Source organism: Falco naumanni, chromosome 9, assembly GCF_017639655.2.
Source record: "Falco naumanni isolate bFalNau1 chromosome 9, bFalNau1.pat, whole genome shotgun sequence".
NCBI classification, from domain to species: Eukaryota; Metazoa; Chordata; class Aves; order Falconiformes; family Falconidae; genus Falco; species Falco naumanni.
In genome coordinates this window covers 9957353-9974399 of record NC_054062.1, presented here as the reverse complement: position 1 = coordinate 9974399, position 17047 = coordinate 9957353, and the positions used below count along the sequence as shown (strand labels likewise).

General features: G+C 48.3%; 2 protein-coding genes across 2 annotated transcripts in view; both read left to right on the top strand.

Moving 5' to 3' along the window:
* Positions 1–446: 446 nt before the first annotated feature.
* Positions 447–4934, top strand: EXOSC2 (exosome component 2). Its single transcript, XM_040606944.1, has 9 exons — positions 447–612; positions 698–799; positions 881–926; positions 1200–1289; positions 1620–1685; positions 1847–1915; positions 2779–2955; positions 3133–3261; positions 4126–4934. Exons 1-9 carry the CDS (start codon positions 488–490, stop codon positions 4204–4206), a joined length of 885 nt encoding a protein of 294 aa, XP_040462878.1. The 5' UTR covers positions 447–487; the 3' UTR covers positions 4207–4934.
* A 6351-nt stretch (positions 4935–11285) lies between these two features.
* The window catches only part of ABL1 (ABL proto-oncogene 1, non-receptor tyrosine kinase), an 83260-nt gene continuing 77498 nt past the window's right edge, over positions 11286–17047 (top strand). The window contains exon 1 of the mRNA XM_040606605.1: positions 11286–12390. Within this exon, the coding sequence (XP_040462539.1) occupies positions 12255–12390 (136 nt within the window). The 5' untranslated portion in view covers positions 11286–12254. The remainder of the gene's footprint in view (positions 12391–17047) is intronic.

Below are 17047 nucleotides of genomic sequence, written 5' to 3'. Positions count from 1 at the left end.
GGCACCCCCCGAGGCCACCTGCCCCCTCCGAACGGGGTTCAAGGATGACCTTCAATGGGGGGCACAACCAGGGGGCTCCCCTAGAAACTGGGGGTGCTGCTTCCCGCCAGGGCAGCCGCCCCCTGGGGCCGCCCTTCAGCCGGGGGTGTCGGCCGAGGCGGGGTGCTGGGGCCCGGCGAGCCCCCGGCTGGCGGCGCAAGGGGGGGCCTGGCGGGCTGGCTCCCCGCTCGGTCCCGCTGCCTGCCCCAGGGGCTGCAGGCGCCCTGCCCTCACCAAACATGACCCCTCTCTCCTTAAGGTTCCCAACGCAGCGAAGCCCACGACTGCTCTCACTGCCAGGAACCAAAATGGCGACCCTGAAGCCTCACGGCCGCCCTCACTCAAGATGGCGGCGCCAGCGCCTCAGGCTCCTTCTCGCCAGCAGTTAACATGGCGGGCGGAAGGCGTGTGCGGATGGGGGCGCCGGCGCTCCGCGCCCGCACTCAACATGGCCGCCATCACCATGCGGCTGCCGGCGGTCCGGCGGGCGGTGGGGCCGACCGCGCCTCGGGGCGGCGAGAAGCACCTGGTGGCACCGGGGGACACGATCACCACGGACACGGGCTACATGAGGTGGGGGCGGCGGCGGAGCGGAGGCGGCGGGGCGGGGGGCGCGGGCCGGCCTCGGGCTCTCCTCAGGCGGCCGCTCTCTCCGCAGGGGCCACGGCACCTACGTGGAGGAGGAGAAGCTCATCGCCTCGGTGGCCGGCGCCGTGGAGCGTGTCAACAAGCTGGTGTGCGTCAGGGCGCTGAAGGCCCGGTGAGCTCCGGGGGCGGGCGGGCGCCGGGCCGGGCCCCTTCCCGGGGGGGCGCTGCCGCCTGACGGGCTGCTCTGTCCCAGGTACAACGGCGAAGTCGGCGACATCGTGGTCGGGAGGATTACGGAGGTAAAGCTCGGTTGTTCCCGGTGTGCCGTGGGGGAGGAGGAGGAGGGGTGGCCCGCTGGCCGGCCGGCCATCAGCCTGCGGGCCTTGGGCCCGTCCCGAGCGCTTCGGCCATTCCCCAGACCGCACCAAATCCGCACATGGCGTGAGCGTGCGGGCTGTGAGCGGCACAGCGCGGCCTCCTGCTGGCTCGGCCGGCTGCCGGCCTTCCTGCTGCGCTGAAGAGCTCCCGTTCCGTTTTTCAGTGTGTCTCACGAGATTATTTTTCTTCCCCAGGTTCAGCAGAAGCGGTGGAAGGTGGAAACGAATTCCAGGCTAGATTCGGTCCTGCTGCTGTCGTCTGTGAATTTGCCTGGCGGGGAACTGGTGAGCGTAGTTCACGCAGAGCGGTGCCAGAGCCCCATCTCCTGCTTCCGTGGCAGAAGCTGAGGCACCGGGCAGCTCTGGTGCCCTTCCCGCAGTTGGCACAAGGGTGGTGTTGGGTTTTGTGAGTGGGCCGGTTGTGCTTCTTTAACTCTCAGTGTTTTTAGACATAAACACATTAGCAATCTTAGGTATGCTAGTCGGCTTGACTTTCCTTGGTGACCTGCTTGTGTTTTGTGTGACATCCAAAGATCCCCCCGCAGCGCAGATGTTAATTGAAATTGTTTTCTCATTCCGAGCGACATGTAACTCTTCGTGCACTGTGCTTTTCAGAGGAGGAGATCAGCAGAAGATGAGCTTGCGATGAGGGACTACCTGCAGGAAGGGGACCTCATCAGTGTATCCTTCCATTGCTTGTGCTCAAAGAGAAGAGCCAAGAGCACGGGGAGAGTGGCCGGACCTCGGCTAGCCTGGCTGGCAGCGAGAGCTCTGCTGGGGCACCAGCGGCTGTTGGCACTGGGCAACACCAGGAACCTTTTTTCCTTAAGTGGCACTGACAGGCAGAGGTCCAGTCTGTATTTTCTGATGGCGCTGTATCACTGCACACCCGCAGTCTGAAATATGGCAAGGTAGGTTGTTCGAAAGCACTCGATCTTGGTCTAATTCTGCTCCAGTTGCCTTGTATAAGGCTTTTTGGAGGGATTTTTTAAGAAAAAAGCACTGGAGTAGAGCAGGATGTTGCTGTAACCCATTCCTGCAGGTTAGAAAGAATCTTGGCTCCTACATGGGAGCACTGAGCAGTTTCCCCAGAGCAGAGGAAATGCCCTTGATTTTCCCTTTGTGCTGCTGCTCTCCCTGTCCACAATTACAACCTGCGAGTCCGCTTTTCCCCACTAGCCGCTTGGGAATTAAACCCTGGGGAGAAAAATTGTCTGACTCAAACTTCATCACTCTTTTGCAGGCCATTGCCCCTGTGACTTGTTTCTCTCTCCAGGGTTCTATTTTAGGCTTTACACAGTTGGCATTTATCTCTGGTTTTGTGCATTGAAATAAGCCAAGGGGCCACTGGAGCGTAGGCTGCAGTTTGGGATTACCAGACCAAGGGTATTAGCACTTAAAAGATGAAAGCGAAGTGTGCTTATTGCACAAAGGATGAAGGACAGTGATTGGATTAAGAGGGAAAGTGTTCTGCTAAATTGGGCCTCTCGCTCCTCATTTTTCTGCAGGGATGGTTGATGTGTAGTTACGATCAAGATATTATTAACATTTGTGCTAAGCACTTAGGGTATTCTTCATCTTCGAAGGACTGCACAGGCATTAGCTAATCCTCCCAGCGCTCCCAGAAGCAGGCAGATTTTATATTCACTGTTTCACGGGGAAAAGGTGTTTAAATTGACTCATTCCTAGGCCAGGCATGGAGTGCATGTCGGTGACTTCTTGTTATCTGTTTCTATCTGTGTGTCTCACATATGAGTCATGGTCTCCTCTTCAGCTTGCCCAGGGTGTGCTCGTTCAGGTCTCACCCTCCCTTGTGAAACGCCAGAAGACTCACTTCCATGACTTGCCCTGTGGTGCATCTGTGATCCTTGGCAACAATGGTTTCATCTGGATCCACCCAACGCTGGAGCATAAAGATGAGGAGGCAGGGGGCTTCACCACCAACTTGGAGGTGAGGGTTCAGGGAAGATGAACCTTCTCCCAGTGATGTTTTTTTTTCAGTCTAATGGTCAGAGGTATATGAATAACCTGAGACTTTCAAGATGTCAGGTTCATGGCAAAGCTTTTTTACAGTAGGCTTGCATTACTTCCCTGTGTATTCATCTCGTTTACCTCTGTCTTTCCTCAGCCAGTTCCCTTGTCTGACCGGGAGGTGATCTCAAGGCTCCGAAACTGCATTGTGGCTCTGGTTAATCAGAAACTGATGCTCTTTGACACCAGCATCCTGTATTGCTATGAAGCATCCCTTCCTCATCAGGTACAGAAACCAGTAGCATTTAGTCTATTCCGCACCATGGGGAGGGGATGGAAAGGCCGCATCAGTTGCTGCTGCAGGCAGTAAGTTAGGCGGTAGGGCTTCCTTTTGGCTTTCCAAAGCATCCTGTAGTAAGTAAGGTATGAACTTGCCCCCTTCTGCATAACATAAATTGCCTTGCGCGTTTTCAGGGATAGTTTGAAGGGTTCTGCCTCTGACAAAGTCCAACTATTCCTGTATTGACATAGGTCCATCTTTTGATAGATGTGTATCCCTTGCTGGGATTATGGACCCTCTGTGATCTGTGTGAAAACAGTGTTAAATTTGGGATTGTGTGAGGGTACAGTGCACTTTAAGAACAAAGAAGCAAGTGTCACGTGTTGTATAGAGACCGGTCTTCTGTTTGTATCCACATCCTGCACTGCTGGAAGGCTCCTTCAATTTGACCTCTTGCTTTATAGCTTTTCCCTGATTTCTGCCAGTGCCATTGCTGGCAGTTCTCGTAAACGGCTAACATCTGAATTATCTTCTGTGTTCATTCACAGTGGCAGCCTGCTCAGCTAGATGGGATGTTCTTTTCAAGTGTACTTCTTTTTCAGTCATCTCTCCACTTCCCATATATGGGTGTGTGTCCTTCAGGAAAGACTGGGTGTTGTCAGTAGCACCTCCTTTGATTTCTTATGGTCTCTGTAAGAACTGCTAACTCTGACAGAGTTGACTTTGCTTTGGACCCTCTGCCGTAGTCTTTTTTGACCACAGCCCTCTAAACTCACTGCTCATTGCTGTGTGTCAGGGATCCTTGTCCCCACGGAGTGTGCAGTAGTAGTTGCTTTTTTGGTGCCAATGTTTCTCTCCTTTCCACTCCAGATCAAAGACATTCTCAAACCAGAGGTGGAGGAGGAGATCGTTCTGGAAACCCGACAGAGGCTGCTGGATCTGGAGGGATAGGCACCTGGCCAGAAGCAGTCATTTGAAGTCTCAACATGGCAGCTCTTGATTCTCAGTATTTTTTTTTTTCCAGTGTTCTCGTCCCCAACATTCATTCCACACTTCAGAAACCATGAAGATTCCTCATTTAACTTCTAGGATACCTCCTGAGCCCTTTTGTACAATAGTACTTAAGTACAATAGGCTTTTAGTGCAGCAGCCTGAAAAATTGATATCTGACCTTTATGAAGATGCAGCTGCAACTGGGACATACCTGATAGCACTTGTTGCTGTGTCTTGTGCCCCTGAACTTCATGCAGAATGATAGAGAGGAAGGAACATGCTTTGTTATGTTTCTCTCCCCCCCCCCCCCCCCCCCCAAGGCTTTCTAAATGGGTTCGATTTTCCTTTACTATGATACAGATCTGTCACTGTCCTCTCACGGAGAGCTCGTTTTTAAGACTGCAGATCACAGGTATGAGTCTTTAAGAGAACAGGAGTACCCACACCCTTGGCTAACCATGTTTTGGGTCAGGCTGTTTGTGGCTTAATGTCTCAAGGGCATGAGATGGTGTGTGGCATGATGTGGCTGTCCACATGTGCTGGGAGCCATGGGCAAGCAGTGTCTTACTAGTCTGTGCATCCTGCTGGTCGCTTTTTTTATGCCTGATGTGGTGAGCTCTTCCTCTGAGGAGGCTCCAATATTTTATATGAAATACTGTACATTTCAATAAATTTTTTGAAAGAGATCAGTCATTCAGGAGCGTGTGCATTAGCTTGTCTTTCTCCAGAATTAATTGGGTCTAGCTTGAGAGCTACAGTTGGCTCAAGTTTCCTTGTGCCGGGACGCTCAGAATGGTTGCAATGTCCTGTTTCAACTGTTGCTGTTCATCCCATTCAAGCAGGACTTGACCCTCCTCTTCAGTGTATCTTCCGTGCAGAGTTTCTCTGTGAGTAGATTGCTTGGCATTGTTCACAGTGGCTCTCTTAACATTGCTTTCCTGCAGGATCCCACAGAGAGGTGAATCATGCAGCAGCTGTGTCTGGGAGATGACGGGGAGCCCAGTATGACACTGGGTGAAGATCCAGTAGCTAGAGATGGGCATGCTGAGCCAGGTGTTGGCCGTCAGTCACTTGCCTTCTCTGTGCAGAATGGATGTGACGCTTTCCTTAGAGCATCCTCTCAGATCTCTGTTGCTGTATTAGAGCTGTTTGTGTTACATATGTATTGCATATAGATATTGTATTTGTGTTGTGTTAGAGCTGCTTGCATCACAGTGCTGTAACTCCTGAAAAGGATGAAAAAACAAAATGTCTACCCTGACTGTCCCTGAATCTAATTCTAACGTTGAAAATTCTCATGCTTGCCCCAGGGGAAAAGAAAAATTATTTGCTTAATTTTTCCTGGGAACTAGAAATGCCCTTTGTAGTTTTTCACCTAGTTCGGACTGCTCTGCCTGAGGCCGGAGTAAGCACTAGGTGGCAGCTTCGGATCGTGTCTGTAGCAGTGACCTTCTCCAGCAGCTCTGCCTCACTGCCCTGCAAAATAGCAAAGACTGGATGTCTGCCACCAGTGCTGCTACCTAAATACTAGAGCATTATGGAGCTCAGTGGCTAAGGACAAGCAAGGACATGGGTAATCTGTTCAGCTGCTGTGCAACCCAAACTTCTGCCTGTGCTGCCTCTCCGAAATCGTACTTAACTTCTTGGGGATAGGGGTGGAGTTCTCCACATAAGACCTGGGAATTGTTATTTTGGAGTTTTACGAGGATTCCCTAATAAGTCTTGCAACAATCGCATTCTCAAGATGACCTGGGAAATCTGAAAGTGAACGCTTGATGGTGACACTCTAGGTATGTGCATGAGGCTGTAGCAGCATTATCCAAATCTGTGTGGACAGGAGCAGTGCAAAAAGGCTAAAAGCTTTAGCAGCCTCTGCATCTTTTGATTAGAAAAGCACCTCTTTTTTCCATACCCAATTGCTGTAGTTTAGCAGATGTTTATCTTACTACCATATGGGGAGATTCAGGGATTTCTGCTGTAAGCCTTCTAGGTATAAACAGGTTGGGGACATAAACAACAAGATAAAAGTATCTGATGTCCACTTTTTTTAAAGCATTTCTGAAGACTTTCTGAAGACTGATGGAGAAGTCTGTAGCTAATCCAGTAGATCTCTGCATCCCTGCCACTTGGATTTAAACAAATCTTCTGTCAGTTAAAGGGCAAAGGGGTGAAGAGACTGTACTTCACTACCACCTAGAGAGACTTGATATCTAGAAATGGTTCTGCTGAACTGGTACACGACTGCAAAGTGCTTCTCTGTCCTCAAGCAATGTCTCTGCACGCATCTTAACAGGTCAGAAGGGGGCTGGGGGGGTGTATATTAGGCTCTTGAAAGTGCTGTTGGTAATGTGGTGTAAATGTGTTGGGGAAGTGTGCTCTGGAGGTGGTTAATTTAGAGCTGGATTGTGCTCATGGGTACCAAGCATGAGCTGTCAGACCTGCAAGGTGAGACAGTGCCAGGTTCTCATAACACAGATCTTGGGAAAAGGGTGCTGGTGTCTCTGTAGCAGGCTGTGTGGGCTGCACAGCTGAGTTGTTATATATATTTTTTCCCTTTTCCTCTTCTTGTAATTTGTTTGTGGGGTCCCCCCACCCCTCTACATAGCAGTCTTTAAAACTGTGGTCTATTTCCAGGCTTCTTATTCTAGCCCTCTCTGCCCGTTGTGAACCTTTGTTGGTTATTTATGCTCAATAAATGAATATACAACCTGAAAAACAATGAGCTCAAGATCTGCACTGCTTCAGCTCTGAGCTTTCAGATTCTTCCTGCTTGCTGCAGCATTCCTGATATTTTGGTCTTAGGGATAGTTTAAATGGGGGAGAGTATGTGACTCATCCAGTTCCCATACTCCTGAATACCTGGCACTTTTGTTTTTAAGCCTAAGAACAAGAGCGCCAGCTGGGAAGGTTTTGTTATGGATGCGGGGGGGGACGACACACACCCCAAAAGTCCCAGTATTTTCCTCTCTGCTGTGCTTCGCAAATTCAGCCAGCGTTGCACCAAGCCCAGACCTGAGGTCTGTAACAAGGCTTCGCTGGCAGTTCCTGCAACTCCATCAAGCACAGCTTTGGAAGCTGTCAGGTAACAAGGGATGACAGTGACAAACTTGCATGAGGAGGGAGAAGCTTCCTGAGCAGTTTTAAAGGTGTCTAAGAAGGGTTCTGGGCCATTTAGTGTTGATTTGGCTGAATCCTTGTGATTTTTCTCTCTCTTGACAAATAGCAAGGGCCACCAGTGCTCATCCATCTCAAAAGCAACTGGGTGTGCTTCTGGAGCTCATGGTTTCCACATGGAGAGGCTTCAAGTATCACTGTTCAGTCATGATCCATTATATGGCAAAGGACTTCTCCCCACTGTCCAGCAGAGATGGGTGTGCAGTTGGATGGGGTCTGGCGTCTGTCTTAGCAAACAGGGAAAGCTCCAGCATTTCAGGTAGGTGGGGGAGCTGGGGTCCCTTTTTCCGTAGGCAGGTCCACACAAGAAGATGGGCAGGCAATCAAAAAAAAATGCCTTTGAGAGGGGAAGTGCTTGAGATGTAAAGGAGGACTCCAGCAAAACCAGTGTCCTCTTGAATTCTTGAAATAGTCTGTGGGATTTTGCTAGGCAGCTTCTAAGCAGAAAAGGTGAAAAGGAAGAAACTGTGGCTTCTTTGGTTTAAGAATAAAACCATAATTGAAAGCAGGGTGGGAAAAACCTAGGAAGTGTTCATTTTTATATGGGGAACTAAAATGCTCACGCAGGCATTAGAACAGCTTAGACCAATCTGATTTTTTTGGTCACCAGTGTCTTGACAGCGTGGAGCCTGTTTCTAAACCACTGCAGCACCTGCCTGTGCTGCTTACTTCAGGGTTAATACATGGCACAGACGAGCTTGCAAATGGAGCTAGTAAACAGTTCCCTTGCTGTTGGCTAGCGCTGCCTGCAGAAACGAGAACACAAAGTCACTTGTCTGTAGAAAAAATTTTCCTATTTCTTGGCACCAGTGTTTGATGCATGTACTAATATGAAGAATGGCAACCCTTCCCTTTACTCCCAGTAATAACCATTGGGATTTAAAATTTGTGCTAATGGGTTATTAATCCAATTACTGCTGCTTATTATGTTACTGTATCATCTGCATACAGTTTTGCTGTTCCATTGAGGTGACTGGTGAAAATACAAAGCTGTGAGCAGACCCTAGAAGATATTGAAGCCCCACTGAGATTATAGGCAGTCTTGAAATGGTTGTTTCAGATTCCTGAGAACCGCTAATTAATATGCTAAGGTTTATTATTTGGTAAAGGGGTTGAAGCTTTAAGATATTGTTATGGAGGAAGTGTCACCGGAGCTGTTTGTTTTAACAACCCACAACTTAATGGAAGATAAACGGAGAAAGTACTGGAAGTTCTTGTATGAAATATACGGGACATACACAGGCCACATTCAAAAGCTTGATTGAAAGAAGCAGTCTGTAGATTTTGTAATCTATTCTGTATTCACACAATCTTTCTGACTTCTCTAATTTAAATTTCTGAATTCACTGGGCAACTTCAAGTTTGTTCATGTGAGACAATCACGTTCACAAAAAATGGCAGCAGGGTAGGGGACAAAACACAATGCCCTTCAGGAAGGAAAAGAGTGCCGATAATCTTGCTATGATATTTGGGAGTGACCAGCTGGCCCATCTGCCTGTGTATAGCCTCAGATTAACTACAGCACTGCTTTGGGGAACGCTTTTGGAGCAACTCTTGAGTAGAAAGAGGTTGGGGGCTGCTGGCAAAGAACCCGCCCTACTTTGGTGCTTATGATTGCAAAGCATCAGCAGGAATGACTGACTGTTGACCTGAATGATAAATTCACCCAATTTGTTAAATAAAAAGTATGTTCATCTGCATAGATCTCAGGTGAGGCAGGGAGAAGCATATATACAATACAGCCTGTATTGTCCAGAACACAAGTCCTACTTACCTGCAATTACCTTTGTGTATTTTGGTCAAGGTCTTCTGAGAAATGCAGACCTGTGGTGGTCTTCTGGAGTTCACTCTGCTTCAGCCTTGCTGAGGTAGGAGAGATTATCCAGGATGCTCTAGTCAGACCCAGAAGGGAATAATTTTTTCAGTAAAGGATAGTTGGTACTGTTTTTTGTAACAGATTTCTCTCAGGCTGCTTGGCCTGGGTTGACAGGCAGCTTTGTTTCTTCAGTTTCCTTCAATCCGTAAGAGCTGAGCAGGGAGTTAGATCACTGCAGTGAGAAGCTGATCTCCATTACTGAGATAAACCTGGAGAAACTCTGCTCAGAGTTCAAGAGATGTGACCCTGCATTTGTCTCGGCATATTGTACCAGAATTTCTCCTGCATGCATGTAGCACAGCCAGCCTCAGTACCTGCAGTTTGAGTCACTGATAGATAAATGCAATAGAAATGGTTTTGGGATCAGTCTCCTGGCTAAGAATTAGGAATGTAGGAACAGACTGGCATAGCGGAGGTGGAGAATCCCATAGGGCCATACGAAGTACTACATTTCACATGCTATTGTTGGAAGATGAAAAATACACGCCTGCCTGGGACCTTGAGTATGGTGTAGGAGACATGAGTATGTTTGGATTTGTCACAAGGGAGGAGTCAGTATAAACAAGACGCTCTGTGTCCAGATGGTTACCCTGAGCAGGAGGCTACTGCACAAAATTGCATTTGTGTGTTCTCCCGTTGTCGAGCGGGAGCAACCAAGGACCTTTGACCAAAACACGCTGACCTCAAGCGGCTGCCGCAACCCTCTTTATTCCCAAGGTGAACTGGAGAACACTGGAGAAACTGAAGGTCTGCAGCATCGCCGTCTGTGCTCTTTAGCTCAGGGAACGCTCGTGCTGCACATATAAGGACACTATAGCGCAGGCTGAAGAACTTAGGGGTTGAACTTTTTTGTACCAAACTGTGCATGAAAGTAGATGAATAATATATTTTAATTGTTACATTCATTGGCCTCTATGGCTGTTTTTGGTATCAAGTTCTGCATACGCTCTGGCAGCATCAATAAGGAAGCAAAGTCCTTTGTGCAAGCAGGGTGGCTGATCCCCGGTTGTGGAAAAGCTGATGGTTGTGCGCACAGCTGACCCAGCACAGATCTCTTTTTTCCCTGTCCATCTTCGCAAGGAATCCAGGGTCCAGAGCTGGGCAGGGGCCCGAGGCCTGTGGGCAGGAGGAATTCCTGGCTGGCTCGAGGGCTGGTGAGCTCTCGTAGCCAGATCTAGGGGAAAACGCCTTGGGTGGCCCTTGCTTGGGGGGGTTTGCTATGAGCTTTCTGAGCACTCCGCTAGCATTTGCTTGTGTGTTATACCAGGAAAGCCCTCCTCCACCTGTTATTTCCACCATCTTCCCCTTCATCCCGCTCCCCTGCTGGCCCCCTTCAAGTTCCCTCATCTTCCCCTTCGTGCCCTCTCCATCCATGTCACCTTCCCCCAGCCCCCTTCATGCCATCCCCCATTTCCCTCATGGCTTCACCCTGGAGCCACCTCGGTGTCCCCCTGCCCCCGGTTCCCTCATCCTCCCCCGTTCCCCTCATGGCTCCCCTCGCCCTCTCCTTCACCCCTCGGCCCCCCCGGCCCTGCTCCGTCCCTCACTCCCCTCAGGGTTCCCCCTCACGGCCCCCATCGCCCCGGCTCCCCGCCGCGGCGCCCCCTCCCCGCCCCGCGGGCTCCCGCAATGGCGGCGTGCCGGGCGCGGGAGCGGGCAGCGGCCGGGCCGGCGGGAGGCGGGGGCGGCGGAGGAGGAGGGGCCGGAAGGGGATGTGACCGCCCGCCCGCCGGCCGGGGACGGGGCTGCGCCGCGCCGGGGGTTCCGGGATCTCCCTCGCCGCCTGCAGCCGCCCCCCGCCAGTCTCGCTCCGCACCGCGGGTGCCCCCGGCGGCAGCTCCCGGGGTCCCCCCCCCAACCCCGTCGTGCGGCCCTTCGTCCCCCTCCCCCTGCCAGGCCTGGCGGGGTCCCCCCGGGGCGTGCGGCCGCCCGGCCCCGCCGCCCCCCGCCCGGCCCCCTCCGCGCGTCCCGCCGCGGCCGGCCCGGGCTCGGCCCCGCTCCCGCTGCCCGCCCGGGCCCTGCCCGCCGCCGGCCTCCCCCGCGGGGATGCGGCCGGCCCGGTCACCCCCGCCTGACCTCCTCTGGCAGCTGTGCAGGAACCGGCCTCCCGGAGCGCGTTCCCGGCCCCGCGGCCCGGCCGCGGCCCCCGGCTCGCCCTGAGGTGGCAGCAGGCCGGCAGCGCCGCCACCTGCGCCGGCCCGGCGGCCCCCGCGCTGCTTCGACGCCACCATGGCCCGCCGGGCCCCGCCGGCCCGCCTCGCCCCCGCCGGCCCGCGGCTGAGGTAGCGGCGGTGCGGGCGGCCAGGCCTGCGATGGAAGAAGGCGAGGCGCTGTGAGGCCGGACCCCGGGACCCCCGGCCCGTCCCCTCCCCAAGGAGCCCGTGGGGCCTGCGAGGCCCAGAGCCGCCTCCGCTTCGCCTTGCCAGCTGACATGCTTTCGGCATCCTTGATCCTGCTAGACTTCAACGATACTTGAAGCCAAATACGTGTCTCTTTGGCCTTTGCTAACTCAATGCTATGCAAAAGAAAAGGAGGAGAAAAAAAAAAGAAACCTTGACACTGGTTGCAGTGGGAATGGCTGTTTCCTGCCCTGGGTGAGCCTACATGTGGTTTCTTGCTTGTGAGATGAACTAATTCTCCTTTACTTGGTGGAAGACGCGCTACGTATGGCAACTTGAACCTTCAGTAACGGTTGGTCGTTACTAAGCAGTTGGAACTTTTAATTGCTTTTTTGCATAAAGTCAGCTAGGAGCCTTGCTGCTGTCTTAAAAGCACTGGAGGAATCTACGCTTGTCTTAATTCTTCGCCTCAAGTGACTTTATCACGCAGTGAGCGTAACCAGTGCACCAGCCTAAAACACGTTCTCCTTCAAAGCTCCTTCCCAACCTGGAAGATCAGTGATCACAGACTTCATCAAAAACTTCTCGTCCTGGGAAAGGCTGCCCATCCTTACTTTATGGGGCAGCAGCCTGGAAAAGTTCTTGGGGACCAAAGGAGGCCAAGTCTGCCTGCCCTGCACTTTATCAAAGGAGCAGGGAAGAAGGAGTCATCGAGGCATGGGGGCCCACACTGCAACGTCTTTGTTGAACATGGTAAGAGGTTTCTGTTGGTGTTTCTTGTGGTTTAAATTTATTTGCCGAGGTAGATGCAGAATGGATTTATTCAAGGGCACAGTGCAGATACAGAGATTGTACTTTATGGAAGTCTTTTGTTTTCTTTCCCTTGCTTCTTAATGCAAATCTTCTGTGATTGATTATTAAGAATATAACTTGAGTCAGATTGCTTGAAACCTGGGGACAGGTTATTGTAGAGCTAAATGTAAAATTCAAGCAAGTAACTTTAACATTGTGCAAGTTTCTCATTTCTGCCTTAAGTATGTTCAGGTTTACAGTCTGGGAAAGCGTTTCATCCTTTCCAAGTTTTTTCGTAGGTACAGACCAACCACAGCTGATGGTGATGCTATAGTCGGTGACAAGCATTCTTTCATTATCTTTACAAAAGGAATTCTGCTACTTTGGAAAAAAAAACAACCCCAAACAAACCAACAACAACCCAAACAACAGACAAATTTCCAGAAAGTTTGTGGGTACTGCTGTTGTGAAAACTGGCTGGAGTAAAAGTTTCTTTTTGATTTGCTTAGTGCATTTACAGCACTTCTGGTTAGTGGTTTCTCATAGCTGGTTAAATCTTCATCTTGTGCTGTGATGGATTTAAGTGCTAGAGGCTAAAAGTGCCCTAGGTAGGGAACTTGCCACTTGCTGGTCTTCAGCAGTTTGAGAGGGGACTGAGAATCTCGGGAAAGAAGCCACATGAAAAAGCTCAGTAGGATGCAGACATAGGTTAGGTGAATGTTTCAAAAACAACCAAAGAGATTGTAAACTGAAGGTATCTCTACAGAAGTGAGGCACAGAAATGCATTGTTTTGTTGAAAAGTTTTTGGAGTAATTCTTGCTTTTGCACAATGCTTTTTAAATTATAATATTCTTTCAGAAGACGTGCTACTGGCTGCCGTCTTTGGCTGGAGACTGGGATTTTGATAAAGCTTCTTCAACAGTTTAGTCCTCTTGAAGTAGTTAATCTGTGAAGAAAACAAAAATGCATCTGTAATCTTCATATAACTGAAACCTGGAAATATTTGCTGTGTCTGAGGACACAATTCTGTTTTGTTTTAGCTGGTCTTTGCTTTCAAACTTTCTCTCATTCTATGTTTCTAGAAGGGCCCAAGAAATCCTATGCAATGTTCAGCAAAGAGACAAACGGAAATCCTGTGTATCTTGTACTGTGGTGAAATACTGTTTTGAGTTAACTCACTGCCATTTCTTTTAATTTCCCGTACAATGTTTGTGCACTGAGGAAATTGAAGATAATTAAGGGAAGGTTAGAGAATATAAGTGCTAACTTGACCCTCTGGTGATAAACCTGCTGCTGGATTTTTCCAGGCCATGCTTTCAGTCCCGTGATATACCTGCTCCTCCACCCCCAGTGTTGTTGCTGCTTTTACTACTTTGAACAGAGTTTCAAGGTCAGATGAGATACAGCAAGAGTGCTAATGACAAGCAGTACAATATTCTACCTACCTTTGGTGTTTTGACGTAGCAGAAGAGCCAGAAACGCTCCTTTTTGATCATCTAACAGGTATAGGCAGATGGTAACTTCTTGCCAGTATGACCTGAGGTCAGAAGATCCTAGTGTGTTTGCAAAGAAAAATAGCATCTATAATGTCCATATGCCATATGTCCACAAGAGAACCCAGTGTCTTGATTTAGAAGAGAATAAACTTGAAAGGGGGCATCAAGGCCAGGACATCTGTTAAGAGAACTGCGAAAGATCACCCTCGCTTATCCACATGAGGAAAAGTTTCTTCCTTTGGGTATATGAAATGGTTCTTCAAAGTACAGACAGTAGAAAGCTGTACCACTATTTGTTGTTCAGCTCTGTTTTGAGTTTGGGCTGCTCCTATCCTGCAAAATGCTATCTTAAAATATTTGGAAAAATACAGAGGGAAAGTTTCCCTCTATTTTTTTGGTTGATAATTTGTCTTTGAAATATGTAGTCTGACATACTTTGTACTTAATGGACAGAGTAGTGTTTAATGTTTTCAGTCCTATTTAGATATGGTGCCATGGGCTGTAGTTCATAAAAATAGATTGGCATTTTTTCAGGGCTTAAATTTTTGCATGTTTGTCTTTCAGTACTTTTGTTACACAGTTTCTTCTAAATGCCAAACAGTGTATCTGGTTTCTCTGTCACACTGTGGGAACTAGTTTGTCCTGGGGAAATCATGTTTCTTGCTTTTCATAACTCAGAAATGCTTAAGGAGAAATTCCAGGGTGGGCTGCTTAAAGCAAACCCCTAGAGAGAGTCAAACTGTTAAAGGTACTTTAAAGCTCTTGTATTTTAAAACCTATGATTTTAAAAAAATTAAAAAAGCGGGGTTGGTAGTAGCGTGGCTCTCCTGTTATGGCTGCAATTTAGTAAAGCTATTTCATGGCCCTGTTTCAGTGGGACCACTAAAGTTAAGTTCTACTGAGGCTCATTCAGCCGACACTTACCAGTAATTTTCAGAGCACTGAAGATCTTAGTTGCTTCAGTGGGTGTTGAATCTTAGCTGAAAGCAGATACTTAGTGTAAGGCAAAATAACTTTCAGGGAAGTAATTCCATTTCTCAGTCATGGCACTCTCCATAGCACTCCAAGCTACTCATCAAGAGGGTTCTGAAAAGCAAGGAGGCAGCTGGCCAGAAATTGGCTCTGCTGGTGGTCAAAAGTTCTGTGAGAATAATGCAGAAAGGCTCTAAATTTTGTCATGACTTGACAATTGAGGAGTGCATCAAGGGCTAAAAAATAATCTATGGGCAAGTTTGGGGCTTCTTTCTTTGTATTGCTGCTTTCTGTGTTTTACAAGCTGGAGTTCATGCTGCTGTGGTTACCCTGGGCAGCAGAGTAGCCCTTAACAGGATTGTACAGATTTCATCTTGATGCAGATTACTCGATCTCTTAGGTTGCTTGCAAGCTTGAAATTGAGAGAAAGTATAAAGGCAATGTTTGCCTCTTCCCTTCTGCTTTTCTTGGCTGAGAAATCAGTCTATAGTTACTGCTTTTGGGGAATATCTGAGAGAAGCAGTGGTCAGTCGAAAGTTAATGGGAAGGACTTTGTCCATGCATTTTAAAGTTTGTGTGCTAGTGTACCTTTCCAGAATGTTAATCCCAGCAAAACTCAAAAAATTCTGAAAAGAAGGGCCTATTTCCACAGGGCTCAGTTCTTATCCTGGAGTTGGCAGTATTAACTGGAGTGATAGGCAAACACCACACCTTCTCTGTCTTGGTGTGGTGTCTAGGTGTTGCTGTGCTTGAATGCTGAGCAGATTCCCTGGAGCATCTTGGTAGAACAGTATCTCCAAGCAAAAGCAGCACCTGAAGGCTTAAAAAATGAATTGTGATCATGACACCTGTGATGCTGAGGTAGAGATGCTGGAATAACTCCTTAGCAAGGTGGTGGATTTGGTTTGCAGCTTTGAATTCCATTTGCTGCACAACTGATTGTTGTGATGCTGCTTGGTCAGCAGCAGAGCAGTGTTCTCAGAGGTGAAATCCTGAGCGGCATCTCCACTTGTGCAAGTCCGAAGGGTTGAGTTTTATGTGTACTCTTTTCTGTGTAAATTGTGACGGTGACTAGGAACAGGGACCATCTTTCCATGGGCATGTTGGTGGGAACTCGAGGGTGATTTTTGGATTTAACAATACAAAATTATGGTAAATAGTATCTTGAAATACAGGTCTTTCAAGTGATGCTGCATATTGGTGTATGTATCTGCTGTTATTGGTGATGGTTTCACTTTGGCAGTCAGAGAAATGATGTGGGAGAAAGAGGAAACGTGAAGAGGTTTTGAGTGTAAGACTTTCTTACGTGCTGCTGCTTGTTACATATAATGGATCACTGATAGATATCAACCTGGTCTAATAACTTTTTCATTGTTTTGTGTTTGAGACATCCTGCAAAGCAATACAAACATGGCTAACTGTAAAGTTGGTAGAAGAGGTATTAGCTTTCTTTTTGAATCTGTGTTATACCTTTACACTACCAGGTAGTGGTAGTTGTTCAGCTTTGAGCTTTATTTTAAGTATCTTTAGAATATAGTAGATAAAGCACTCATAAAAGAACGTTCTTTTCTTAGTCTTTCATAGTGATAAAATGTGGTCTTCCTGATAGTCTGTCTTCCAGCAGATACGTGATAGGGAACCTTAAAGGAGCTGTTTACTTTGCTGTAAAGAGAGACAAACTCCAGGAACTGGATCCATTTTTGTTATACCTTTAGTGCTGAATATGGCTGAAGTCAGCCTACTACAGTCTGTTTCATACTGGATCTGAAATTTTTTTCATACAAGGGTGTTGAAAGTTTTATTGCTTTAATTAGGAAGTAATTGGACAAAACAGATCCATAGCATAAGCTTGCCACAGCTGCCAGTTGGAGACATGCCCAATGAAATTCACTATTAGGAAAAAAACCAACATTTAAAAGGATCTTTTCCTATATTATTGATGAAACAATGATTTTTAAGAGTGTTTAGGTTTGATAGTTACCTTGTTTTAAACTGTTAAATTTAATGTTCCAGTGTTTGGATTGTGAAAATGGGTAAATGATTTTATAATTGGTTCCTTCCTTAGGACTTAGTGATTGACCAGCATATGGGAGTATATACTACAGTATGTACTGTTACAATGGCATTGGTGATTATTATTTCTATGAAA

Excerpts from the sequence above, each read along its gene's own strand:
- EXOSC2 (XM_040606944.1), top strand. The coding sequence starts at position 488 with ATGGCCGCCATCACCATGCGGCTGCCGGCGGTCCGGCGGGCGGTGGGG. Across the intron at positions 800-880 it reads GTCAGGGCGCTGAAGGCCCG|GTACAACGGCGAAGTCGGCG; the intron begins GTGAGCTCCGGG and ends GCTCTGTCCCAG. Across the intron at positions 3,262-4,125 it reads AAGCATCCCTTCCTCATCAG|ATCAAAGACATTCTCAAACC; the intron begins GTACAGAAACCA and ends TTTCCACTCCAG.